The following is a 27,212-nucleotide window of genomic DNA, read 5'->3' as shown; positions in this document are numbered from 1 at the left end:
GGAAGTGCCAGACAACTAGAATGACAGTGAGTGAACATAATGATATTTGTTAAATGATGGGCTGCAATTTTCATCAGAAAACTTCAGCTAAAATACCACAAAATGAATGGTTGAGGAGAATGAGTAGGAGCTGAACTTCAACTTTGGATTCAGTTGTTCAGAGGTTTAATGACCTGGATTTTCATCTACTCTGGGCAGGTATCCAGAATGAGAAATCCACTAATGGCCATCATAAATCTTGAGTGTTAGCCTGAAGTGTTCCCTTTTCCTCAGCCTCAAAATAAAAAACTTCATACCCCTATCCCTTGCCTCATACCCTAGCAGGAAATTTTCCTGAGTGACCTTTGGTAAAAGGTGTTTTTCATGGCTGAACAAGGTTTCAGCCTGTGTGCAAGATACTAACTTCCCTGAGGCTTCTTGCTGCCTTGAAATTAAAACGCGTTCGTTCAGCTCCGTGTTATTTTAGGGCTAGTTTTGGCTACTCATTTGGGCACTGGGTTCGCCTGTCATTTCCCACGTTACCTAACATCAGAAACTACAAGTGTCTCATCTAGGACTTCAGGAAGTCTCTTTAGTCTTCTAGCAGGGCTTTTAATTAACAGGCTCAGAGGTGTATGGGAGGACAAGACATTAGTGAGACCTTCCCATGCATTAACGGTAGTGCCAGAACTGGCATAGACTGTGTACTGTGAAACTTGAAGTTTATTTTCTACCTCTCTTGCTCTCACTTCCCCTAAAATGTGATTGTGTAAGTGTACTCTCTGTACCTTAACGTGTTCTGACAGCATAGGGGTTATTTTTAAGAAATCCTTTAAAAAGAATTCAATATAAAATGGATTTTTAAGACTCAAATTGAAGGGTGACATGGTTATTTGGGAGAAATGGGCAGCCACGATGGAAGGATGTAAGACAATTTGTAAGTAATCTGGAGTTAGTGTTTGTGAATACTATCCCAAATGCTTATTTGGAGCCAATGCTTTACTTGGGTTGCTGGACTCAATTCACAGGATATTTAGTGTTAAGTCCATCAGAGAATGTCATTCTTGATTTAATGGATTTTGCTTGCTCTGGGTTATCTCACATGTATTTGTACTGTTTGTTTTTGTTCTGTTTGTCTTTTTTTCTCTGATCCTTGTGTGTTTAGATATAAATTCTTGCCTCATTGATTTTACAGAGTGTAATGCTTGTAGGAAGACCATGAAAGAATATGCTATTTTGGCCATTTTATAGGTAAAATTATGTTATGAGAAGTAGAGAAGGGAGAGCATTAGTTCTGAAAACAATTTAAAGGGATTTTGGTAAAAGAGTACTCACCTTCCTCTTACTCTGCTGAAGACTGAATCAAAACTTGTGCAATATGTGTATGCTTTGCATATAAGCATTTCGAGATTGTAATGCTCTTGTGTTCCATACATAATGTGAAGTCCTCTACCTTCAATTTCATTGTTCTGTGTATACTGTCTCTGTGTTCATGGTAAAATCTGGAGTTTAAGTTAGTATATCTTTCAAGAACACTTCTTCATGAAATTATGTTCTGACCTTGTAAATTGTGTACCTCAGTGGGTAGGTTAAGAGACCAGACAAGTTTTATCTGTACATACCGTTCAGGAAATATTTTACTTCAGCTGAATCTGTCAGTAGAATTTTAATTTAGCATTGCAGAGACCTTGTACTCAGAAATGCCTGCTTGGGTGTTTTTGTGCTTACAAGACAAGGAACACTTTGCTGATTTATAACCACCTATTTATTTGAAGAAAAAAGGAAGGAAAAATGGGATTAGGCTTATACTATGCATACAATGTTTTATACCTGCAATAACGTGTAAGTTCTGTATTTACAAGCAGAGTTTCGGTCCTTCTGCCCCTCATCTAAAGATAATTTTTTTAAAAGTCATTACTTTGGCTAGTACAAGTTGGAAATATTACTGTTTTGTCTGAAATGCACTGCATTTTCTGTGAAAAGCCAAATAATAAAGGGTAAATGTGGGTAAGCTAGACCCTACATGGTAACAAAGCTTCTCTTTGCTAGTAACTGTTATTTGTTCACTCCAGCTCAAATTTGAGGCACTCTGGGTCCCCTGCTGTGCTTAGGGCTGGGACTTGCTTTTAAACACACTAAACGCACCAGTTTTGGGGACCACAAGAAGACTCCCTCTGCTCCATCTGTGCCGTCCACCCCAAATTTGCTGGAGGTGGCTTGGGAAGGTCTGATGGGGCCCCAGCTCCCCCGTCTCTGCTGTAAAACCCCCTCTCCCGCAGCGATGCCCGCCGGGTTCTGCCACGTGTCCGGGTGCCCGGTTGGTGCTAGGACCTGGGGTGGGACCGGCCATGACCCGGCGCTGTGTAACTTTGCTGCCTTCTATTTAAAGCCTGCCCTGAGTCAGGAGAAGCGAGAGCTGCTGGGGATGACAGTTGCTTCAGGCAACCCTGGGGAGGACAGGGTCGGGGGTAAAAATCAAAGGCGAGGGCCTGAGCTAGGAAGGGCATGGAGGGGTCCCGCGGTGCCGAGTGCGACAGGGCGTCTGAGACCTCCTCCTTCGTAGAGGATGAAGAAGAAGAGGAAGAAGAAGAGGAGGAGGAGGAAGAAGAGGAAGAAGAAGAGGAGGAGGAGGAGGCTGTGGACCCGGAGGAAGCGGAGGAGCTGACTAACAGGTACTGCCTCCTCAGGGACCCTCAGGCACGGGGGGAGCTGGCATTCTACCCCAAAGCACCAGCCCGGGAGGATGCCAGGATTTGGGGCCCAGTGCTGGTTTTAGTGCCTTTCCTCCTTCTGTTCCCTAGTTGCTGCAGATAAAAAGTGGGGAGAGCTGTTAATTGGGGGTGTTTCTGATGGGTAAGGCTGTAATTAAGTTTTATGCAGTATGTGTATGCCCTGAGCTCCCTGAAAGCTTTTCTATTTAAAGATCCTCTGGCATGCCAGCTCAAATGGCATCTCCCTCTCCTCCTCCTCCCCTGGCTGACTCTCTGTCACATATCAATCCTAAATGCTCTGGAGATATGCTTCTTAGGGAGAAAATGGTCAAAAATTATGACTGCACATTGAAATTTGTTCCTTTTTATGGCCCTTTCTACTTTTCCGCTTGTCCCTTCCTCTTTGGTCTCTTCTTCCCCGTAAAAGGAAGAACTTGCTGTATGTGCTCACCACCACCGGTCTCAATTTATGTGTCTGATTTTTAGGGTGGAATGAGGAATATTTCACCACTTTAATTAAAAAAGAAAAAAATAAATAAATTTCCTTAGTAACTATGACATAGAGACAGTTTGTCCTAATATTGTGCTCCTACTGCCAGGAAAATAACAAGCGAGCCGGTGGCCCGGCGCCCAGCCCATGGCACCGGTCCTGGGCAGGATGCGGAGGCGTCTGCAACCCGATCGGCGGGGACGGACCCCCCGCCTGGGTTCAGAAACAGACAGGGAGGCCTGAGAGTCCCCTGCACCTATTGGGTCACAAGGTTTCTTGAGTAAAGCCTCTCAGCTTTGTGTGGATACCACAGGAAGAACTGTTGACAGTTTAAGGTATCTCCAGAAACCTGCTTTTTAGGAAATTTGGGTCATGCGGTTCCTAAAACCTCAGTGCTGTGGAGCCATCCTGCATTTACAAACTGCTCTCTGGGTGTATCATAGTTCAAAGCACTTCTGAACATTGCTGCTGGTCACTGGGAGAGAAGAAGACAGCAGAAGAGAGGTAGGGAGGCTCTGTGCAGCCTAAAGCCACCCCAAGTGCTATGGGAACGAAAGTTAAACAGCAAAGCATAGCCCAGGCCTGTAGCAAAACCTCCTTGCAGAGGGAACAGAGAGCTAGTTTGCCAAAGAAACCTGGTGTGTATTGCTGCCTTTCTCCTGATGTGTTGCCTCTTCAGTCCTGGAGTGGCAGAGACAGGGGTTATGTGCTGATAAATGCTGCGTGCGTGGGGGTGCAACCCGATGAGAAAACCAGCTGGAGCTGGAGTAGTGGAGCTACTCACTGTGGACAACTAAAACGGGAAATTACTGGATATTTTTTAATGCAACCTGCAATTAAATGGCTAATAACAAAACTCAAATTGTAAAACATAACTGGGGATGGCTAACTTTCCCTTAAAGGGAGGTAAATCTGTGTAGCCTTGCAGTTATTTGCTACTCATGCTGGGAGGGCGGCTTCTCCATGGCCAGCTGTTAGCAGCCCCCCTCAGCTGGGTCTTGCTTCTGGCTGGCAGCCTCCACAATGCACTCAGGTGTTGCATCTCGCTGTGTAATTAGATCTCAGCAACCATTTCCTTCAGCTCTCAGTTATACTAAGCATTACAGGGTTTTTCTCTGTCTTTAACTGTGTTACTAATAAGAATGGTCAGAGTCTACTGGAGACGTTTTTAATCGCTGTGCTCAGTGGTAACTGAGTATATTTAACTCCATTTGATTAGTATAACTAGGCTAAAGGAGATGTAAAGTTTTGGGTTTGCTGCAGATATGGTAAGTGCACTGAGCACTCTGCAATAGCTTAGTGAAGTTAAATAAAGCTGACTTTCTGGTTGTTTACATTTTGTTGTTGCAAAATGTCAGCATGGTTGTTGGGCTCAAGGCCGCCTGTGCTAAGTGCCTGGGCAGAGCTCCTGGGAGGTGCTGGCTAAGCAAGAACAGCTGGGCTGAGCCCCTGAGATACACTTAGTCAGGCTCTAATCTAATTATTTGTTGATAAGCAGGTTTTCAAGGCCGTGTTGCAGAACAATTTTTTTAATTATTATTATTCGTGTGTGCGCTTTGGAAACATAGCTTAAGGCAGGTATAACCAAAACACAAACTTGGCTGAAGGCTGCCTGCCCTGAACCCTGCTGTCACTGATTTATTTTTAACAACCCCAAGTGCCCTGCTGCTTTTGTCTTCCTCCTCTGCATACAGTTGAACAGCACCTGGTTGTGCAACGTTGCAGTCAGTGAGAAATTCCCCCTTGGCTCCTACTTCAACTTTCAAGCATGCTAAATATCCTCATACCTACGCTGTAAGAGAGTTATACAGCAAGATGGATGGCCCAAGGTCAGCAAGTGCCCGTGTGAAAGAAGCAGAAGACCCCCGGTGTTTCCCCAGGACACCAGCCCCCGAGCCCTGACCGACCCACTCCACTTGCACACCAGTCCCTCTGCAGCAGCTGCGGGGAATAAAATCCCAAAAGCTGCAGCACATGTTATAACTTGCCCCAAAATTCTGATGCATGCACATAAAAAGCAGAAGAGTTTGGGTTTCACATCTTTATTACTCTTTTCAATGTAATCTTTAAATAATTTGGTTTCCTAACACAGGTTTTTATGCAAGTAGTGAGACACACAGCATCAGAACCTATTATAAAGATGGGATGTGGCCTCATATCCTTGTCAGCATAAATAACCCACCAATCTTCAGAGGGTTCGTGCAATATTTTCTTGCTTTGGGGCATTTTGACTTGTGAAGTAGATGCATTGTGGCAGATGGTTTTTGTTTCTAGCTCCATGTAGAATTAATCGTCCAAACAGAGAAAATATTTTGAAAGCCTGTATTGTGTGTTTTAAGGCAAATATGAGTGCGAAGTTAATAGGTTTTATTTTTTTCTCTTGGTAATGGTGAGAATACAGTCTAGCTTTAGTAAAATATTTTACTGGTTAGCTGGTTTATGTACCCACTGAAATATCTGTGTCTCTAACAACTATGTGATGGGTGAGCTCCTCTAACCCTGTTCTGTCTCTTGAACCATTCCTATGTGCTTTCCTTATGCAACGGGGAGGTCTCTGGATGTGCCTGTGCACAGAACTTACATAAAAATGGCTCTGCAGCCAATTTACATGGGTTTCCAGGTAGCCTGTTTGTCTGGAAAGGGTATGGGTCTGACTTTAGTCATTTAGTGACAACCTAAGACCATTTTTTTTTTTTTAATGAAGCAGTCCTTCCACAAGAAGGCCAGAGGTGTGGAAGCTTTAGAGCCAAGTCTAGCTTAGAATGATTGGTGAAAGGGCTGAAAGAGGAAGCAGAGTGGAGAAGGGGCTGCCTGCCCCACGGGCGATGCTGCAGCATCCGGGAGAGAAGCCGGCAGGAATGGTGGCAGCTGGGGTGGTGGGAAAGAAGGGGTGGGAGAGGGAGTGCTGGGGATTTGTCTTCCCACAGAAAAGTCTGCAATGCCCTCCTCAAAGGTGTGCGGAAAGGGTGTGTGATTTTGGTTTCCTGGATGAGGCCAGCATGGAAGGGTCTGGCCGGGCCGCTTGTCTTCTGCTGGCTGCCAGCATGGGGATGCCAGGAGTGGTGGGAGGACGGGGCTGGTGCTGCTGGGCAGTGGGACCAGCAGAATGGGGCAAAGCTTCAGGGCAGGGACCAGGGACATTGTGGTGGGGAGCGGCACCACTGATGACACCCCCCAACATCCCAGTCCACGCTGGTGACCCCCTGCAGCCAGACCTGTCAGAGAGCAGTGTAGGGGAAAAGGGACCTGGGGGTCCTGGTGGACAGCAGGATGACCATGAGCCAGCACTGTGCCCTTGTGGCCAGGAAGGCCAATGGCATCCTGGGGTGTATTAGAAGGGGGGTGGTTAGTAAGTCCAGAGAGGTTCTCCTTTCCCTCTACTCTGCCCTGGTGAGACCCCACCTGGAATATTGTGTCCAGTTCTGGGCCCCTCAGTTCAAGGAGGACAGGGAACTGCTGGAGAGAGTCCATGGCAGGGCAACAAAGATGATGAAGGGAGTGGAGCATCTCCCTTATGAGGAAAGGCTGAGGGAGCTGGGGCTCTTTAGCTTGGAGAAGAGGAGACTGAGGGGTGACCGCATTAATGTTTATAAATGTGTAAAGGGTGAGTGTCACAAGGATGGAGCCAGGCTCTTCTTGGTGACAACCAATAGTAGGACAAGGGGCAATGGGTACAAACTGGAACACAGGAGGTTCCACTTAAATATGAGAAGAAACTTCTTCACAGTGAGGGTGACAGACACTGGAACAGGCTGCCCACGGGGATTGTGGAGTCTCCTTCTCTAGAGACATTCAAAACCTGCCTGGACACATTCCTGTGTAACCTCATCTAGGTGTTCCTGCTCCAGCAGGGGGATTGGACTGGATGATCTTTTGAGGTCCCTTCCAATCCCTAACATTCTGTGATTCTGTAATTCAGTGACTCAAATGTGTTTAAAAGTAGTCTTACAAACAACTAAATAATGTTAACAGGTGATGCCACCAGCAATACCATGACCTAATGGCTGGGACAGAGACCAGCATCGCAGCAGTTTGTGTCCCTTCCCAGGGATTTGCAAGTGTCAGGCATGGAACAAGATGTGTGAGACTGGCCCAACTCCCAGCTCCTAGCTACTCTTAATAAAAATCAGCTTTGTAGCTGAGTAAACAGCTGTCTTATTGCTTTTAGATAATTATTCATTTGAATTTGGACAGATGTATGAGCCATTATGTGGCCAGAAGGGGCATCATTAATACCGAAGTTAGCAGTAGGTTAAAAAGTGAAAGGCTGAATGTAAAATAGAGACTTCCTGACACTCCTGATTCTCTTACCCTGAAGAAGAGGATGAGTTATAGACCTAGGAAATGCAGAGCAATAAGCAGGGACCCTCGCTGGGCATACTGATTGCTGTAGGGGAAAAGGAGCAGTGTGGTAGAGGCAGAAACTACAGGAATGTACAGAACAAAAGCACAAATACAGAAAACCAAAATATTTCCTTCAACTGGGAAGGCAAGCTGGCCAATATGGATTTCCATCTCCCCTGTGCTGTGCCTGCAGGGGGATGGGAGATCTTGTCAGTACAGGCCCCTGCCACAACTTGACATCTCAGTCATTTTATCTGGGTTGTTTTCAGCCTGTGAGGTGTTATGCAGCAAACAGCAAAAATAATTTATGATAGTGGGAGTGGAGTGACAAGGTCTGATGTGAAGAGAAAGATGGGGGGCTCTGGAGGATTTTAGAAAGCTGATGGGCAGGCTGTGCTTCTGTGTGGTGGTGTACAGCTGAACAGACCTCAGCCAGCGTGTCTGAACACGACTGCTCCTGCAGCTGGGGAGGTGAAAACCCTTCCCTGGTGTGATACACAACGGAACGTTTGCTCAGCCTGCTGGGCTGGGCCTGAAACCTGAAATCCCAGCAGACACAGCACAGAAGTTGCAGTGAGAATCAGAGGGCTGTGAGAAGCAGCAGGAGGTGAGAACAAAACTGTGGCTTTGGACTATTATGAGGGAAGCACAAAGCCAGTTGTTAGTGTCTCCAAGAATTAAAAATAGGTTTTAGCCAATGTCCTGGCATGGAAATAACAGACTGACAGCACTCATGCCAACAGGAGTGGCTATGTGGAAAAAAGGCAGCACTGGCTTTTGTTCCTGGTTGTCAGTAACTTCACATCTGCATTTATGGAGCTGAAACTTTGTGAATGTCTTTTTGCAATGGCAGACAGCTCCTCTGACTAGAGAGAGGTCTTTCAGCTACTACTGCGCAGCATGCAAATTGAATACAAAACTTAAGCAGCATCTGGAAGTATGTTGGCAGAAAATGCTTGACATGTGTGTCTACCATTCTGGTCTAAAAACTGCAAAGCACCACCTCATTATACTGTAGCGTACGGGCTGTGACCGCAACCTTGGAAATGAGACAATGATGTGAATAACTCAAGCTTTCTGCATAGGCAGGGCCAGGACAGCCCATTCTTACTCACTAATATCAGCTGAAATGGGAGTGCTGCTCTGTTCTGTGTGGGTAGTGCAGAAAAATCATATAGTCATAGAATGGTTTGGGTTGGAAGGGACCTTCAAAGCTCATCTAGTCCAACCCCCCTGCAATGAGCAGGGACAACTTCAACTAGATCATGTTGCTCAGAGCCCCGTCCAGCCTGGCCTTGAATGTCCTCAGGGATGGGGCATCGACCACCTCTCTGGACAACCTGGGCCAGTGTTTCACCACCCTCACTGTAAAAAATTTCTTCCCAATGTCTATTCTGAATCTCCCCTCCTTTAGTTTAAAACCAGCACCCCTTGTCCTGTCATAACAGGCCCTGCTAAAAAGTCTGTCCCCATCTTTCTTATTGGCCCCTTTTAAGTACTGAAAGGCCGCTATAAGGTCTCCCTGGAGCCTTCTCTTCTCCAGGCTGAACAACCCCAACTCTCAGCCTGTCCTCACAGCAGAGCTGTTCCAGCCCTCTGATCATTTCTGTGGCTCCTCTGGCCCCTCTCCAACAGGTCCATGTCTTTCCTGTGCTGAGAGCTCCAGAGCTGGACACAGGACTCCAGGTGGGGTCTCACCAGAGCAGAGCAGAGGGGCAGAATCACCTCCCTCCACCTGCTAGCCACAGCAAAATAGGTTATTTAGAGGTTGAAAAATCAAAAAAAATATTAGGCATCTGTTATTGTGGGCTCAAATAGGACTTGAAGGCTTCCTTAGACTGTCACTACTTTTATTTTATTTTATTTTATTTTATTTTATTTTATTTTATTTTATTTTATTTTATTTTATTTTATTTTATTTTATTTTATTTTATTTTATTTTATTTTATTTTATTTTATTTTATTTTATTTTATTTTATTTTATTTTATTTATTTTATTTTATTTTTTTTTTTTATTTCACACAGGTCAACCCAATGCTAAGTCATGAAACTGATAAAGGAAAAGCTAGCACCCAAGTTGGAATAGATTTTTTTGCTTTGCCTCTTCCTCCAACCTGTAAATCTTACCTTATGGATCTAGCCTTGCTAGAGGATGCTACACCAGTGCAAATAATCAGCTGTACCACCTGGGTTTTGTATTTGTTTGAGGGCTGGTTTTGGTTGGTTTGTTTGTTTGTTTGTTTTTGTCTAAGACATTATTATTTTGTATTGCACTGTCAGACTTGCTTTGAATTGCGGGCTTTAGTCCAAGCTATCCTGCTGTTAGTTACAGTCTCCAGAGCAGCCCAGTCACCACAGCTGACTTCACAGCCCATCACTGCACTTTGATGCTGTGTTGTCCCTCCACTGCCTGGTCAGGCATTTGTCCCACAGAGTGACTTCAGCCTTCAGTTAGCACTGAAGTCATCAGAAATGACGTGATCTGTGAATCAGTCTGTAGAGACTACAGCATGGGCCAGCCCAGGAAATCCCTTCTTTTTCTCTGCTCCGGAGAGCAAATTCATGGAAAGGTAAGGCCAGCTCTGCTAGTACCAGGTGGTACTCATCAGGGCTGTCCCCCATCTCTGCAGGGACCCCTGGCACCCACCTGGTGCCAGGCACTGGTCAGCCGGGTTCTGCTTCTCCAGGAGCCAGATTTCTTCACTCTTGCTGAAGAAGTGCTTTATCTTAATCTCCTGGGAAGTGGCCTTTCCCTGTGTTGAGTGGCAGTAGGATGCTATGTGGCCGTAGGTTTGTGTCTTTCCATGTGAGTGAGAGAGAATTCGCCACTTCTGCTCTGCTGAAGCCTCTGCTTTCCTTCCATCACCTACTAAAACAATTCCCCTAAATAAACTACTGTCTACTCAAGAAATATTGGGGTTGAGTGTTGTAATTAACGTTTCTATGTTTTGTCTTGGTTTTGGCTTTTGTTTTTGTTTGTTTTGTTTTGTTTTTAAAGAACTGTTGTAATCCTAAGAATACTTATTTATATATATATATGTGTGTCTTTTATTTGCTTTTGCTATTCTTTAACCCTTATTGCTAAGACTGTTTTGAGGTTTTTCGTTTACTGTGTTTACTGTTTATGTGTTTTTCCTAAAGCTTCACAGAAAATATTTCTCCAGCCTTTTTTTTGAATGAGGGAGATTTAATTGCAGTGTTTGATAGTGTTCTGATTGCATATCAAAAGGTTTGAAGTTAGCTTTGCAAAATATTGTTATTTCATTTTGGAAGGGCTCAGTATATTTTAATTATTGAATGTACTGTAAATTACTTTGTTAAAGATGTAGAGTAGCTAGAGGATGAAACATATGAGAAGACAGTAACAAAGTAGCAGGCAGATTCTGTACTCCTTTGAGCATTGTATAATCACTCACACTCCGCAGAGCAAGTGTGGGTGCTATTAAACACTGACAGTATCTTATAGGTGTTTAATGCAAAGTTTCAACTATACTGTGAGATAACCAGGCACTGGAGAATAGCCCCAGAATCAGCTTAATCTCACAGTGGCAAAACAAGGTCAGATCAAAGACTCTTTTTCTTGCATTATCAGAGAATGTAAACACCTCCTCTTCATTAAACTAACCTTGCAACATGCAGTTTTACAAAATTTTACCAAAACCACATTTATGCACATGCAATATTTTTACGACTTTGAAAAGTATTTTTGCTTTAATGCAAAAATTTATATCTTACTGCAATAATTTAATTTGTTGTGTGATTTTATGGCTTTCTTTTTTTTCTTTTTTCTTCTTGTTTTTAGTTTGAAAGACATTATCCAAAGCGAAGATGTGAAACCCAAGCTGCAGTACATCATGACTAACCCTTCGTTTTCTATGGTAACAGTTCAAAGTGAAGACAGTGGGATAACCTGGGAAACCAGCTCGAGCAGATGTTCTACTCCCTGGACCTCAGAAACTAGTACAACTTCTGATCTTTACAGTATGGAAAGTTCACCAGTAGGTTCTCCTCCAGGAAAAGTTATCTTTATTATGGATGAAGGTAAGATTGTTCGGAAAAGGAAGCGCAAATCTTCAAATAGGGTGCCGATGGCTACAAGGCTGAAGGGAGGCCAGGGCAATAAAAAACGTGACTCTTCTGGAATGCAGAGGCAAGAACCAAGAACCGTTCTAGGAGATGTGCAGGCCTCCATGTTGAACGTTGAACAGGTGGAAGCACAAAACACAGATGAGGAGATGTTGGATGACAAAGAAGATCTAGAGAACATCACAGAAGAACCGGTAAAACGTGCTCCGATACCGTCAATATTTAGAGAGAGCAGACTGAGAAAAGTAGGGCCAATCCTTGGAGGACCAGTACAAGCTAGAATCCAGCTGTTCAACTCAATATTTGGAAGCACCGGGCCAGCCCCTGAAACATTGGAGAAAACCAGAGGCCGGAGAAGTAGCTCAGTTTCTGGAGATTCTGAACAGCTCCTTGAAACATCAGTAAAAGAAAAATTGCAGAAGTTCAGTTCACTTTCCGAAAGAACAGACCTAAGAGCTTTCCAAAGACTAAGTAGAGATCTTACAACACCATCTGAGAGAAAAAGGGAGATAAGGGAGCAACTTGCAGCACAATCACATCAAACCTATACTTCACCAACAACGCCTCTTAAAAAACGGCTTACTACTAAAGATGTTAGTATTAAACCCACTAAAATGAAAGGTAAAACAAGCAGCTTTTCAAGCTTTGGTGCAGAAACAACTCCTGAACATGAAGAAAGAAAAGACTCTCTTTTGGAGACTCCAGATCAGGTATCGGGGCAGTCACACAAGTCCTGCCTTCCTGAAGAAGCCAGGAAGCATCAAAGTTATTCACCTGCAGAGAAAACATCAGTGACAGAGCAATCAGCCTCCATTTTATTAGAGTCTGATGATAAGCCAGAGAAACAAGTGCCGTTTCCCTCAGCTGAAACTGCAAACCAGAAATCAGACCAGTCTCTGCTGACAGCTTCAGGTCTTCTGGATAAACCAAAGGAGCAGGAAATTCAGCCCAATTCTGCACCACAGTCTGTTTCCATAGACAGTGAATTAGGTAGACAAAGTACCCAACCTATTTTACGTAGAGCATCCATGTCAGAACATCCTGAGAGGGAAGCACAGAAGTCAGCAGTTCAATCTTTCTTACCTGGTGCTCCGTCAGCTAAACACAAATATTCCACTCTGTCTGAAACAAGACAGGAGGATATTGTTCCTCAGTCATCAGAAACTGCACAAACTGAGTCTGAACACGTGCTTTTACCACATTCTGTGGGTGAAACAGAGAAGCAAGAAACTGAGTGTCACTCATCAACAACTGTACTGTCAGAAACCAAGCCTCCAGGTCTACTGTCTTCTGTTAAAAAAGAAGAGGGTGAAAAGACCTCACCACAAGAAACCAAAAATATTCACTTAGAGAAGCAAACAGAGTCAGAACGAGACTTTTCCTCTTCCCTTCAGGAAGCAGAAGAGCAAGGAATTAAACTAAATACACCTATTCCTGAAAAGATAGATTCTAAATATTTCAGCATTTCATACCCTGATCGCACAAAACCACAAGAAACTCAGAAAACTTCACCTGTAGGTAAAGCAGTAGATTTGGGTCACATTGAAAAAAACAAACAAACAGAGAGTGCACAAATGGAGATGGAGCATCCAGGTTTCTCATATTCCAGAAAAGAAGTTGGGCAATCAGAGAGAACAAAGATGGAGACAGAGCATCCGGACTTCTCTTTTTTCAAGAAAGAAACAGAGGAATTGGAGTGTGCACAGATGGAGATGGAGCGTCCAGACTTCTCTTTTTCCAGGGGAGAAATGGAAGAACCAGATAGTGCACAACTGGAGACAGAACATCCAGATTTCTCATATTCCAGGGATGAAGTGGAAGAATCAGAGAGTGCAAAACTAGAGACAGAATGTTCAGAAATGCTTTTTTCCACAAAAGAAACAGAGGAATCAGAGAGTTCACAACTGGAGATAGAGCATCCAGATTTTTCTTCAAAGGAAGAAACAGAAGAATCAGAGAGTACACAGCTGGAAATGGAGCATCCAGACTTTTCTTTTTCCAGAGAAGAAGTGGAGGAATCAGAAAGTGCACAGCTGGAGACAGAGCACCCAGATTTCTCATATTCCAGAGAAGAAATGGCAGAATCAGAGAGTGCACAGCTGGAGATGGAGCATCCAGACTTTTCTTTTTTCAGGGAAGAAACAGAAAAGCAAAAATCTGTTCCTTTTCAGCTGGAACAGCCAGAGTCTTATTCTCCTGAAGATGCAGAGCAAGAAGAAGCAGCACGACCTGCACTGGTACCTACGGATTTATCGTGTTTGACGGAAGAGGCAGAGACAGAAAGCACTGCAGAACTTCAGTTGGTACACCCAGATATACCAGATTCCACCATAAGAGCTGAGACGCAGCAAACTGGATATCTGGAAACAGAACATTTACCATATCCCACAAGTGAAACAAAGCAGCAAGAATTCACACAAGCAGATGTGGACAATTCTCTTACGTCATATTTTTGTGACAAAAGAGAAGAGCTACAGCCTGTGCAGCAGGATTCACAACCTGGAGGTAAGCTGTATTACCATGCTGAGGGAGTGCAGGGAGAAACCGCACAACTGCAGTCGGAGCATCCAGTTTTGTCACATCCTGCTGGAAAAGAACAGCAACATAAAACCTCACAGCTGAGGGCAGAACAGCCAGAGACACCATATTCCACTGGCAAAACAAAAAAACAGGAAATATTGCAACCAAAGTTGGAACAAGAAGATTTGCCATATTCCCAGGGAGAAACAGCACAAGAAGCTGTACAAAGAGAGCCATCACGTTTCATTAGCGAAGAAGAGCAACACGAAAATGTACAACTAGCTTCAGAAAACATGGATTTCTCATTTACCACTGGAGAAGCAGTGCAAGAAGGAGTGGAGGCAGGATCTTTGGGCTCCTCATATTTGGCTGACACAGCAAAGCCCTGGGAAATGGCACAGATGGAGCAGGAGCAGACCCTTCCCTCCTGTTCCACTGCTGGTAGTCAACGACAAGAAACATCATCGCTGGACGTGGCCCAGCCAGATATATCTTATTCATTTGGCAGAATGGAACAACAACATACCTTACAAAGGGAGCTGGAACAGCAGGAAACAGCCCAACATAAAGCTATGCAAATGGAAATGGAGTATTCAGATTTGTCTGAAAGCTGGCGGAAAGAAGAGCGACAGGTTACAGACCAAATTAATTTGGCGGAGCAAGAAATAGCTCAACCAGCGTCAGTGCATCCATCTTTGTTGTATTCTTTCAGTGAACAAATGCAAGAAGAAATGCAAACTGAGCCAGCATATCCAGAAGAGACATTTTATGTAAGTACAGACATGCAGGAGAAATTGACACAACACAAATCAGAAATACTACATCCAGAGCTGGAGCAAACATTTTTGTCATCTTCCAGCAGAAAAGAAGCTCCACTGGAAACAAAAATCAGTTCAGAATATCCAGATTTGTCATATTCCTTTCACGAAGCTGAACAACAGAAAAAGTTAAAACATCCAACCTTACCATTTCGTTCAAAGAAACAAGAAACTGCACCACTGGTGATGGAACGTCCAGATTTTTCACATGACAGTGGTGAAGAAAAACCAAGCGACATCATGGAGCAGGAGTTGGGACATTCAGAGCTCTCATATTCCCTGCGAGAAACACAAGGACAATCAGAACATCTGGATTCACCAGGAACCCTGGATGAAACAGCACAAGTTGAAAGTATGGAAGTGGAATCTAAATACCTAAATTTGTCGTGTTCTGATGACCAAAACACCCAGCAAGAAGGTTCACAATTGGATTCAAAATATCCAGATTTATCATTTTCCTTTGATAAAGCCAAAGAACAATCAACTCAAGAGTTTGAATCTAAACATCAAGAATTGCCTAAAATGGCCAGAAAAAGAGCTTCCCCAGCAACTACACAAATGGAATCAAAACATCCAGATTTCATGTATTCCCCTGGCAAAGCAAATGAGCCAGAAGTTGCACTATGGGAAACAAAATATCCTGATTTGTCACATTCCACTGATGAAACAAGCAAACAAGAAGTAGTACTATTAGATCAGAAACACAGAAAAATTTCTGTTGGCAGAGAAAACCAGCAGCAAACTGCAAAACAGCAGTTAGAGCAAGAAAAGTTATCACATTCTCCTGGTAAAACAGAGCAATTAAAACATGTCCAGGAGGACTTAGAACAACCAGGTTTATCATTTTCAGTTAACAGGCTGGATGAAAAAACAGCCCCACCAGAGGCACAGCATGCTGATGTGATATATCCTCTGGACATCACAGAGGGCCTACAAAGAGCAGAAGAAACAGAGCAAGCTTATCTCTTTGGAAAAGCAGAACATAAAACAGTTCAGCTAGAAGCAGAAATTCCACATGTGGCTGATGCTGTGGGCACAGCAGGAGAAGAAACGGCAGAACCAGGGCAGGGACATCCTGACTTGTCTTATTCTGTTTCCAAAGCAGGAGGACTGCAAACTGCACAGGTGAAACGCAAACACCCTGGTCTAATGTGTTCCCATGACAAAGTGCAGGAAACAACCCAGCTGGGGTTGGAACAGCCGAACACTTTGTCTGTTCATGCCAAAACACCTTCCGAGCCAGAGCTGGGCCAAGTGGACTTGGCATCCCCCGCTGACAAAGTGGGACAGCGAGGGATGGAGCACACAGCTTCAGGACACCCCGATGAGAGACAGTCTGTCAGCAGAGCAGAGCATCCACAAGCTACAAAGGAGAAGCTAGGAGCTCCAGAGGTATCAACTCATAGTGGAAAAGAAGAGCAAAGAGAAATGGAAAAAACAGAACCAAAGCATCCTGATATATCATATTTCACTGATAAAACACAAACACAAGAAAATACACAACTGGTATTGGGAAAGACAGCTCCATCATCCTGGGCTGGTGAAACAGAGAGAGCACAAACTGCTCAAGAGGAGCAGCCAGGCTTCTTGCATTCTTTCATAAGGGCTGCACAAGGTGAGAAAGCAGAGCCAGAACTGGGACATTCACAGTTATCTTATTCTGTTAGTGAAGCAGAACAAGAAACTGCACTTGTGAAATCAAACCATCCAGCTTTATCTGCTGGCAGACTAGAACACTATGAAATCATACAACCAGAGGCAGAAGTAATGGATTTATCATGTTCAATTGGTGAAACACAGAAACCTCAAATGGCTGAAGCAGATTTGGAGTATCCGGATTTATTTACTGGCACAGTACAGGGACAAGTAAAGATTCAACCACCACAGGAACAAACAGGTGATTTTTCATCATCTGTCGGCACAGAGGAGCAATGGGAAGGTGCAGGAATGCAGGCAGAACACCCTGAGCTGCAGTACTCTAGGAGGAAAACAGAAGAACTGCAAAATTTCCAGACAAAATCAGAACATGTAGATTTGTCATTCTCTGTTGTCACAGCAGAACCTCATAAAACAACACAGCCAGCGTTGAAAGAACACAATTTGTTGCATTCTTTTGTCAAAACAAAGCCATCATTGGCTGCCCCATGGGAGCTTGAACATCCAGACGTCTCAGATGCCATGGGCAAAGTACCACACCCTCATTTGTCCTCTTCTGTTAGTGAAGAAAAACAAAGTGCACAACTGGAGGTCACACAGGAGAGAGGAAGCTTTACAGTACACCCAGAGGAAACAGTACAACTGAGATTGGAACAGTCGATGTTTTCAAGTTCTGGTGGCACAGCAGAGCAACCAGATAGGGCCCCACTGGAACAGGAATTCCCAGACTTGTATTCCTCTGGCAAAAAGGAGCAACAAGAAATGGCAAAACAAGAGTTGAAGCATTCCGATTTATCATATTCCACTGATAAGACTCAGCAACAAGAAACTGCACAACATGCATTAGAACAACCAGATTTGTCTTCTTGCCCTGAGAAGACATGGCAACCACAAACTGTTCAAGTGGAAGCAGAGCATCACGACTTGCTGCATTTCACTGGAAAAATAGAATGGCGAGGAACAGCACAACCAGAGGCTGAGCATCCAGATTTGTCGTATTCCAGTGACAAAGCAGAGCAGCCACCAGCTACACAATGGAAATCGGAGCAGCCCATAACACCCCATCCCACTGGAAAAACAGAGCAACATTCAGAGTGGGAACTTCCCAGTTTATCATTTTCCGTTAGCAAAACACTGTCACAAGAAGCAGCACAAATAAACTTTGGGCAACAAGATTTAACATGTCCCCTTGGTAACACGCATGAAATGCAAACTGTTCAAAGTGAACTGGAACATTCAGGTTCATTGTATTCTTCTGACAAAAGAGAACAAGAAATGGCATTGCCAGAGTTGCAACATCCACAGCTATCTCATCTTGTTAGAGAAACAGAAGAGAAAGCTACACATCAGAAATCGAACTATCCAGATTCATCTTATTACATTGGTCAACAAGAGCACCATGAAATTGAAAAGCCTGAGGTGGAAGAAATGGATTTATCATATCTATCTGGGAAACCAGAACACTCACAACCTGCCCAAGAAGTGCTGCGGCAGCCAGAGCTTTTGGAGTCCTTTGGCAAACGAGAGGAAAAGCAAGTGGCCCAGCCTGGCTTTTTGCACTCCCTTGGTGAAGAAAAGCAGAAACCAGCTGCACAGTTAGACTTAGTGCAGGCAGGTTTATCACAGTTGCTTGACAAAACAGAACACCAAGAAACAGCACAAACACAGTTCACGTCTTCTGATTTTTCATATTCCACAGAAAAAGCAGAGCAGTTGCAAACAGAACGACTAAAATTGAAATGTCCAGATTTGTCATATTCTCACGGAATGAAACCAGCAGATTTATTGCACTCCTATGGCAAAGCAGAGCAACCACAGAGTGCCCAGATGGAGCATCCAGAGATGTCATACTTCATGGGTGAAATGGAGCGAAAGGATGGGGCCCAAACTGAACGGCAGTGCATTGATTTGCAGTACCCTGTTGTTGAAACAGAGCAAGGAGAAAAAGCTTCTGTATCATATACCTTTGGTGGGACCAAGAAGCCGGCAACTGCAAAACTGGACTTTGAACAATCAGATTTATTAAGTGCTATGGACAAAGCAGAAAAGCATGAAATGCCCCTGCTGAGAGCAAGACATTCAGAGAAGCGAGACACTGGGGCTACTTCATCTCTAACTGCCCAGTTGGAAACTGAAAAACAAAATGTATCCCTTTCCACTGAGGAAGCAGAGTGCCAAAAAAATAAACCGTATTCATCTCTTACTGAGCAAACAGTGTATGTACCTTTGGATGTTTCACATTCTGTCTCTGAAACAAAACCTGAAGGAATTCCAAAGTCCTCGCCTGTAACTGGAGGCCTGTCCCCCAAGCACTCAGGTTTGTCTCACATCCACTGTAAAACAGAGCAGTCAGAAACCGCCCAGCCCGAGTCAGGTTTCTTCTTTGCAAGAAAAGAAGCAGAGAATGAAAAAAGTCATATACATTTGCCTGTGGATGTACAGTCAGAGGCTGAACATGTAATTTTACCTGAAAGAGAGAGAGAACAGACTTCACATTACTTCCACACAGCTATGCAATTAGAATCTGAACAATTAAATTTATCATATTCTACAGGTAAAGTAGAAACTCTAGAAAGCCAAGATTATTTAACTGTACCTTCAAAACTGGAGTCTGAACCTTCAGTTCCATTTTATTCAGCCGACAAAACATGTCAGCAGGAAATTCCACCTTATTCAAAACCAGCCTCTGAATATTTGGTTCCCACATGGTCCCTCACTGAACAGGAAAAGCAAAGCTTGCAGCCATTTATTGTCCAGTCTGCACAACCAGAGTGTAAACGTGTAATTGCACCACATGATGAAAAAGAATTGCAAAAAATTCAGCTCTATTCACCTAAGAAAGCAAGCTTGAAGGCAGTGCAGTTGGAGACTGTGCTTCTACCGCTCACACAAGGCCAAAATGAGCAAGAACCTCAAGATCATTTGTTGAACACATCATCAGAACAGCTAAGAGGCCCACCCAAACTCACTGCTGACCAGGATAAGCAGGACACGCAATCCGATGTGCAGACAGTGCCAAGGTTGGTGACCTCAGACTCAGAGATGACTCCTGTAGCAGAGCAACAAAGAGTGTCGTCAGATTCATTTCTACCTTTTCATACATTACGTGAAAAGTCAGTATCAGTGGCTGTTACTGGTGATGAAGAGAAACAAAATATCCCATCATCTGTATCTGATGCAGTAGGCATGCTTGGAAGGCAGTCTGACGTAGTTTCAGGCATTTATACTGAAGGAGAGGGTAGACGTGAAATGCAACCATATTTTGCAGACCAAAAGCATACGTCCTTAGAGCACTTGCGAGTTGTTTCATCAGATCTTGGTTATGAAACTGTGACACAAAAAACTCAGCATTATTCTGGTGAACAGGGCAACCTTTCTTCAACAGAGATGAAGTCTGTCAGCTCTAGTTCTGAGGAAAAGCAGAATCCAGATATTCCATCTTTTGGCCTAGCTACCTGGCTGGCAGAAGAGGTGAAAGCTCGCTCAGTTAGTCCAGTAAGAGCTACAGAAGTAGACAGGCAAAGAATTCAACTTTTTCCAAATGAAGCTTCTGATTTTGGATCAAAACAACTCCCAGCTGGAAGCTGCACCGAACTTACAGTTCATGGTGCTACAAAGAGTAAAGGACATATGTTTGAAGTTTCTGATTCCATGTCAAGTGAAATTTCCCACAGAATGTCCTCAGACACTAGTCACAGAGCACAAAGGTGTGATTTAGCATCTCTGGGAGGAGATAAACCAGGTCCAGACAAAGTTCCAGGGAGTGAAACTAGCATTGGAAGCCCTACAAAAATTGAAGCAATGCAACATCTGGAGGTAGACAAAGTATCTGAAGTGCCTGAACATTACCTGAGAGGAGAAGAGGAAGAAATTGAGCATGTGAGCACTGTAGAAGACAGTCAGCATGCTCTAGAGCCTACTGAACAAAAGGATCTATTTAATATCATTTCAGAAGGTTATGAAATACTCAATATTCATGCTCCTACACATATTTTTTCTGTTGATCAAGAAGAAAGTAAACAAATGACAGATAAACTAGAATACTTGGAAACAAATCCTTCATTAAAAAGAAAATTAGCTGATGATGGCCATAGAGCCCTGGCTTCTGAAACAACTACAGAGATTTCAGAAAGCTCAGTGGTGGGAAATCCTTCAAGCCATGAACTAAAAGAAGTAGTGAAAAATGATGATGTTGAGGAAACTAGAGAAACTCAACAAGAAAATCCCATGTTGCCAGTAAACAATAATAATGCAGTGTTGGATCCTAATAATGGTACAGCTGATGTGGATTATTTTGAAAAATATACATTGATTGATGACAAATCCCCAGTTAAGCCACATTTTGAAAGACCGAGTACATTGTTTCCTGTGATGGAAGATCCCGATGAACCCGTGGAAGAAACCACATCCTTTAAAGAAAGCACTGAGATAGATACTTTGGAAGAGGAGTTTTCCCTGCTTGAGGATCTGGATGAAGTCTTTTATGGTACTGTGAAAGAAGAAAGCAAAATGCAGTCCTATGCAGATGCTCCAAAACCTTTACCTCTGCAGCAATCAATTGATATTAGCAGTAAAAAGGTTACAAATGTAGAAGATGAACGGAAGTCACCAGGGACACCACTCTTTGATTCAGAAGAAGGAGTGCTAGAACGGTCTCTGCTGTTTCCTACCACTGTTGCTGCAGTTAATCCAGAGCTTCTAGAGGAGCCACCTGCTCTGTCATTTTTATACAAGGACCTCTATTCAGAAGCAGTAGGAGAAAAGACAAAGGATGAGACTCCCTCTGATGAGGAAAGTGGTAATTCTAATGCATCTTTCCCTAGTAGAAATTCAGACACAGATGATGGAACAGGAATATATTTTGAAAAATACATTCTTAAAGATGAAATTCCAAGTAAGGCCTTGGGGCCTCCAACAGAGCAGATACCAGAGGATGAGTCCTTTAGTGGAGGAATTGCAGTTCAGAGTTCAGAGGACAGACACAGGAAGGGGTCTGGTGATGTTCGACATGTCAGAACTGAGGTTGTGCCAGGAAAGGTTATTGTGGACAAAGTCCAGGTTGACAGTGACATTCAAGCAACAATCTGTAAACCAACGCATGCTATTCCTTTTGGAAGCAAACCGACTCTTTTAGGTGCAAGAAGTGATGCCACTGAACAAAGAGAAGAAGATAATGTACCTTTAGAAACAACTGAAGAATTGCCAGAGCAAACAAGTCATCAAGCATATAGTCAGCTAGTGGATTATCAGGGACCTGCATATCAAGAAGCTGGCAATAAGCAGGAAGAACAGCACAATATAACAGCAGTTCCTCAAATGGAAAAATACGTCCCGTATGTCAGGACTCCTGTTGAAGACAGTGAGGATGATCTGTATACTCAGGAAAATCTTTCCTGTGTCCCTACCATTCAGCAAACAGAGAAGCCAGACTTGCAAAGAGCGGAGCAGCACCCTGATGTTTATGGAGATCTTGCTGAGTCAATGGACTATGATGTGATTACACAAGAAGAACTTTTGCAAGATGAAATATCATCTCAATTCACACATGAGGAGCTATTATTTGAAGACAGGGACTCTTTTGAGCATGCTGGTGATAGTTACGAATTTGTTAACAAACCAGAGCAAAGAACACCTGTTGAGATTGAAGATTCAGGCTTTGTGGTGATGTATCCTGAAAAATCAGCAACTAACATTCCTCAAGTTGAGAGCCCACAAAGAGAACTGAAGAAAGTGCAAGCAGACACATATTGTTACCACTGCAAATGCCCAATATCTGCCATTGACAAGCTTTTTGGGGAACATAAAGACCATGAAGTCACAACACTAGATGATGCTGCAACCAAGATGAAGGTAAGAATCAGTTTGTGTGAGGGAAGGAGCTACTGAGGCTAATATCTTCAGACCTTCTGTGTTGTCAGAGGAGGGGCTTCAGAGAGCAGTCCAGAGGGTAAGTCACAGTGGCTATGAAAGAAAAACTATTTCTAAACACCTGTTAGAAACCATATTAAGGTATTCTCTGGAGTCCTAGATTTCCCAAGCTGATACTTTTATTTGTTTAGAAGTTTGAATGACTTTGTTGATATGTAGCTGTTATCAGACTTTCCATCTTTTAGCTTTCTAACCTGTGTAAGTTTGTTCTGGTTTATATGTGTACATGGAGAAATGGGACAAGTGTTGTTTCTATGAAAATATAATTTGGGTAAGAGCAGTTCATTTCACTTGACAAGGTAGAGAAACCTCCCTCTGTGGGGACCAGTTTCATCATAAGGTGTTTGCCATCCCAGTTACCTATGTTTATTGCTCGGAGATGTTAGATGAATTACACAGTTTACACTACAGTTTTCTTGAAACTCTGTGCTAATTTTTCATTTAGTTCATGTTCTTTTGGGCCAACAGTGTTTTAGCTGTAGCACAGGTAATAGTTTAGCAAGTCCTACTTCTTCCCACTATCTCTAAGCTCTACTACTCTAGAAGATTTATAAAAACGTCCACTGTTTCAGTAGCTTAGGCCTTTTTACTAGTGAAAATGCTTTCATTTCTGTGGAAGCTATTCTCCATTAAGTTGCAGTTCTTCTTGTGAAAACAGTATGCATGAGATGTCTCACTTTTCCCAAATCAGATTTTGTTCAGGTACAAGGATACAGATGTTCCTTTCTTGATTACCAGCTATTTATTTAATCTTAAACTAGTATCTGAAAGGTGAGATCTCTTTCCTGGCCTATATTTGGTTGATAGTAATACAGATTTTGTGTAACTTCATTAAAATTCCAGAAAGGGTTGTTTCGATGGTATTTTCGTTGTCTTTATGTTAACTCATATGCAAGCAAGAGAAATTAAAAGTAGGAGAAGCCCATGTGTCTGTTTCAAATATCAGCATTTACAAACCATCTCCCTGATGTGCAGATGTATGACAGTGTAGTTGCTTTTTATAAATGGCCATTCAGCTTGACTTAGAGGTGATAATTAGCCACCAGTAAGACAGTAATAAAGTCACAGACCACAGTCATCCCTCAAATGTACCTGCGTTGCAGCGAGTCACATTAAGCTGCAAATAAACATCCCATGATATCAGTGCCTGGCTGTGGAGCATGGACCTGAAGCCAATATTAAATCTGGCCACAACACAGGCTTGACTTCACATGACTTGTAGCATTCAGGGCTCAGGTTACTCTGAGATGGCATTTGTATGTTTCTTGTTACTTCTGTGTATTTACTGAGAAAACATTACGTTAGCAAAATGGCATTTATAATTAATAGAAAGTTGTATGGTAGTTTTTACAGATTTAGCTGTAGAAGTTTGTCGTAATGGGAGGCTGTTATCAAAGCAAGATAACAATCAGTTTAGATTTATGCCAGCTAATAAGAACTATTTTTTTTTTTTTTTTTAATAAAATATAAATTGGACCTGAGCACGTGGCCAGCTTGCTTTCAGGAAAGGTCATGAACAACAAGGAGAAAGTTCTGAGGCATGTCTGATGCCTGTTGTCCCTTGGACTGCTTTTGTTTCCACAACTAAATCAACCAGAGATTTTGATGGATTCTGGTTTATAGGAAATACCTTTAAAATTCTAATTAAAAATAATGACACTGCTAATATATTAGCCTCATAATTACCTCTATTGTCTTCCTTTTTATGGGCTTGTTCCTGTGATCTCTCAAGGACCCTCATGAGGCTCTGAGTACCCTCAGTCTCTAGCAAAGCTGGACTGGAATCCTTCATGTTCAACAATTTGTGTAGATACTCAGCACCTTGTGGAACGGAGCTAACTTCTTTTGGTTTGGAAACAGTTTTGTGGCTGTTCCAGTTGCTATTTCGGTTTGTGTCTGTGTAGCCAGCATGATACTAGAGCTTAATATAGCAATTGTTCCAATGGTGGCTCATGGCAAAACAAAAATACTCACCTAAAGTAAGTTGTGTGTAGAAGCTTTATAAAATAACATGTCTGTGTTACTGAAACAATTTAAATTTCAGGATCAGTTAAATGAATTGCTGATAGCAGTGGAAGAAAAGTCAATGAAGACTGAAGAATTTGTGAGTGATATTGAAGCACTATTTAAATCTGTTGAGGTAAGTCCAATGCCTTACCACACTAGCTTTCTTTCCCTCTACAAAAATACTTCTAATATATACTTGCCTTCTTTTGTAGCATCATTGTTTCCACTAAAATGGACTATTTCTCTAGTCCCCAAAATGACCTATCCCACTGGAAGGTGTTAACTTCAGGGGAAGAAGAAGATTGCTTTTTGTTGCACACTTGTGAATTGGAATATGTGACTGGCAAGCACTGAAGTAAAAAGTTGTCTTGTGTTTATGTTTATAAAAGCTTGCACTTTGTGTCTTTATTTAGAATCCTGTGTGAGGCATCTAAATGAGTTGCCCAATGTCTCAGGTTCTTGATGCCCAAGTTCTAAGCTTTGAGTATTAATTTCAGTTAAAAGTTAATTTCAGTTAAAAGTATGGATTTTTAGCTACTTTGTAGACAGACTTCCTGTCTCAATACTTAAATGTAGAAGTTTAATTTTAAACACCAACAATTAAAAAAATGGCATTGTTTTTAATATATTTTGCTAGCATTATTTCTCTCAGGCGAGCTTACTTACAGAAATAAAAGTCCTGTTATTGTCAGGATGCCAGAAGGAGTTTGGTGGATAGCTCATGTATGGTAGTTGAGAATTTCTGTGTATTCATTAAATGTTATAATTTTATTCTGCTGATCAATATACATCGGTTTTCATTTTTCAGGAAAACTGTAAGAAAAATGCAGAGTTATTGGAAAAGCAGAATGAAGAGATGCTTAAGAAAATGGTAGCACAGTATGATGAGAAATCAGAGAACTTTGAGGAGCTGAAGAAGATGAAAATGGAGTACCTATATGAGCAGATGGTTAACTTCCAGCAAACTGTTGATTCAGCAAAGGAAACTTTGGAGACAACACTAAAAGAAATGGAAGAACTCGATGGATTTGTTTTCCTAAATGTAAGTAAAAACAGTTTTCCTTCTGTAGCGTTTATACTAGTTAGGAAATAATTTATACAGTACCTAGGCTGAGAGTGAGTTATTTTGAGTTATTTACCTTCCTCCTTTTTTTTTTTTTTTGTTTTGGTTTTAAGGTAGCTATATCTTGCAAGCTCACCTATTCCACTCTGAAACTGCTAGATCCTTTGCTTTTGTCATGCTCAGAGAAAATGGCAAAGTTGATGCATAGGATAACAACGTGCCTTATACAGTTAAAATGGTTCTCTTTTGCGAAGAGAAGTGTAAGAGGTGGTTTGATAATTTATCTAGAATTATCCACTGAGGAGTAAGGAATATTGGAGTAAAAGGTACTTTACCGTGTGAAAAATAAAGGTGAACCAAGAAGTTGTAGCTGAAAATTATCCAAACTTTTTTTAAAATAAGCGGACACAGACAGTAATTGTGCACTCTGATTACTGAGCCTATGATAAATGTTTACTGCTGAAAGCCAGTGAGCGGCTGCATACTGCTTAGTTGCCAGCTGGGGTTAAACCACAATGGGCTAGGTTTACAAATGTGCATGGGAGGTGCATGTCTGTAATGGTCCTTTTGCATGTAAAAAATAGCCCTTGTCAATCTGCATGACCAGAGCTACCTAGCTCATACAGTCCTCAGATATAAACTGGTTTCTGAGGGTTTTTGCATGGTAATCATTAATGGACTGGGTCCTCCAAGACTTTTCTTGTGCTGTGAGACTTGTCCATAAGTGAGCTGTGTCACTTTCTCCTCTGTAGAAGTGTATCAGCAGTCTTGAAGGGAATGGGGTTTCCGGAACAATAATCCTCTCCCATTATGGAATTAGCACTTAGCCTGAAAGTTGCAGAGAAACTACCCTGGGGTGAAAGAAATGAAAAGCTCAAATTACTGTCTAAAGACTGGTCATTCATGCAAAATAAAACAGCTTTCCCAATACAAGCCCCTAGGCCATATACCAGCAGTTATAGAAATGATGGAGCAATATTTGGCTTTCTCCCCTGCTCCAAGCTACACAGTATCTTAGTATCCTGTAACCAAGTGTGGTAGATTGACTGTTTGGGGATGGATGAAAAATACGTCTTATTTTCCTGAACTTGTGAGGTACTGGATCAGTGCTTTGGCAAAAGGACAACTTTGTAATTTGAAATTCTTTTGTGGGGTGGGAAAGTTATTAGATTGCCTGCCCCTTTATGTTACTGACAGAGGACAAGAACTTTTCTGTCCACCAGCCGGATAATCTTGGCTGAAGTTTTGTGGGGCATGGGAGAAACTCTCACTCTATGAGTAAAAATCTTACCCAGCTTCTAGGAATAGGAAGTTATGAAGAAGTTTTCAACAAGAACTTAGATTTAAGTATTCTTCATGTGCAGTTGATTTCTTTCTGTAAAAGCCTTGATTTTAAAAAGTATTTGACTGTGCTTCAGTCTTTAAACCTGAATATTGAATACTGACCCCTCAGGAGCTTAAGACCAGATTTAGACTCTAATAGCCTGCTGGGCCAGAGCTTCGAAATGGAATATTCTTAAGGAACCAAATTCTCTGCTGGTGTGAATGAACAGCATCCCAGACAACACCAACTCAATAAAGCCGTGTGTATTTTATGTCTGTGGAGAGTC

At 42.5% G+C, this 27,212-nt stretch overlaps 1 protein-coding gene across 3 annotated transcripts in view; it reads left to right on the top strand.

The window, feature by feature from the left end:
* The first annotated feature begins 2,379 nt into the window (after positions 1-2,379).
* The window catches only part of CMYA5 (cardiomyopathy associated 5), a 47,620-nt gene continuing 22,787 nt past the window's right edge, over positions 2,380-27,212 (top strand). For all 3 annotated transcript variants that reach the window (XM_082075053.1, XM_082075054.1, XM_082075055.1), the window contains exons 1-4: positions 2,380-2,651; positions 11,327-22,454; positions 24,577-24,672; positions 25,348-25,581. In XM_082075053.1, the coding sequence (XP_081931179.1) occupies positions 2,485-2,651; positions 11,327-22,454; positions 24,577-24,672; positions 25,348-25,581 (11,625 nt within the window). In that variant the 5' untranslated portion in view covers positions 2,380-2,484. The remainder of the gene's footprint in view (positions 2,652-11,326; positions 22,455-24,576; positions 24,673-25,347; positions 25,582-27,212) is intronic.

The sequence above is a fragment of the Streptopelia decaocto genome (genome assembly GCF_964273445.1).
Source record: "Streptopelia decaocto genome assembly, chromosome: Z".
Taxonomy (NCBI): domain Eukaryota; kingdom Metazoa; phylum Chordata; class Aves; order Columbiformes; family Columbidae; genus Streptopelia; species Streptopelia decaocto.
Note: the sequence above shows the minus strand (reverse complement) of the source record. Positions and strands in the feature narration are given on the sequence as shown.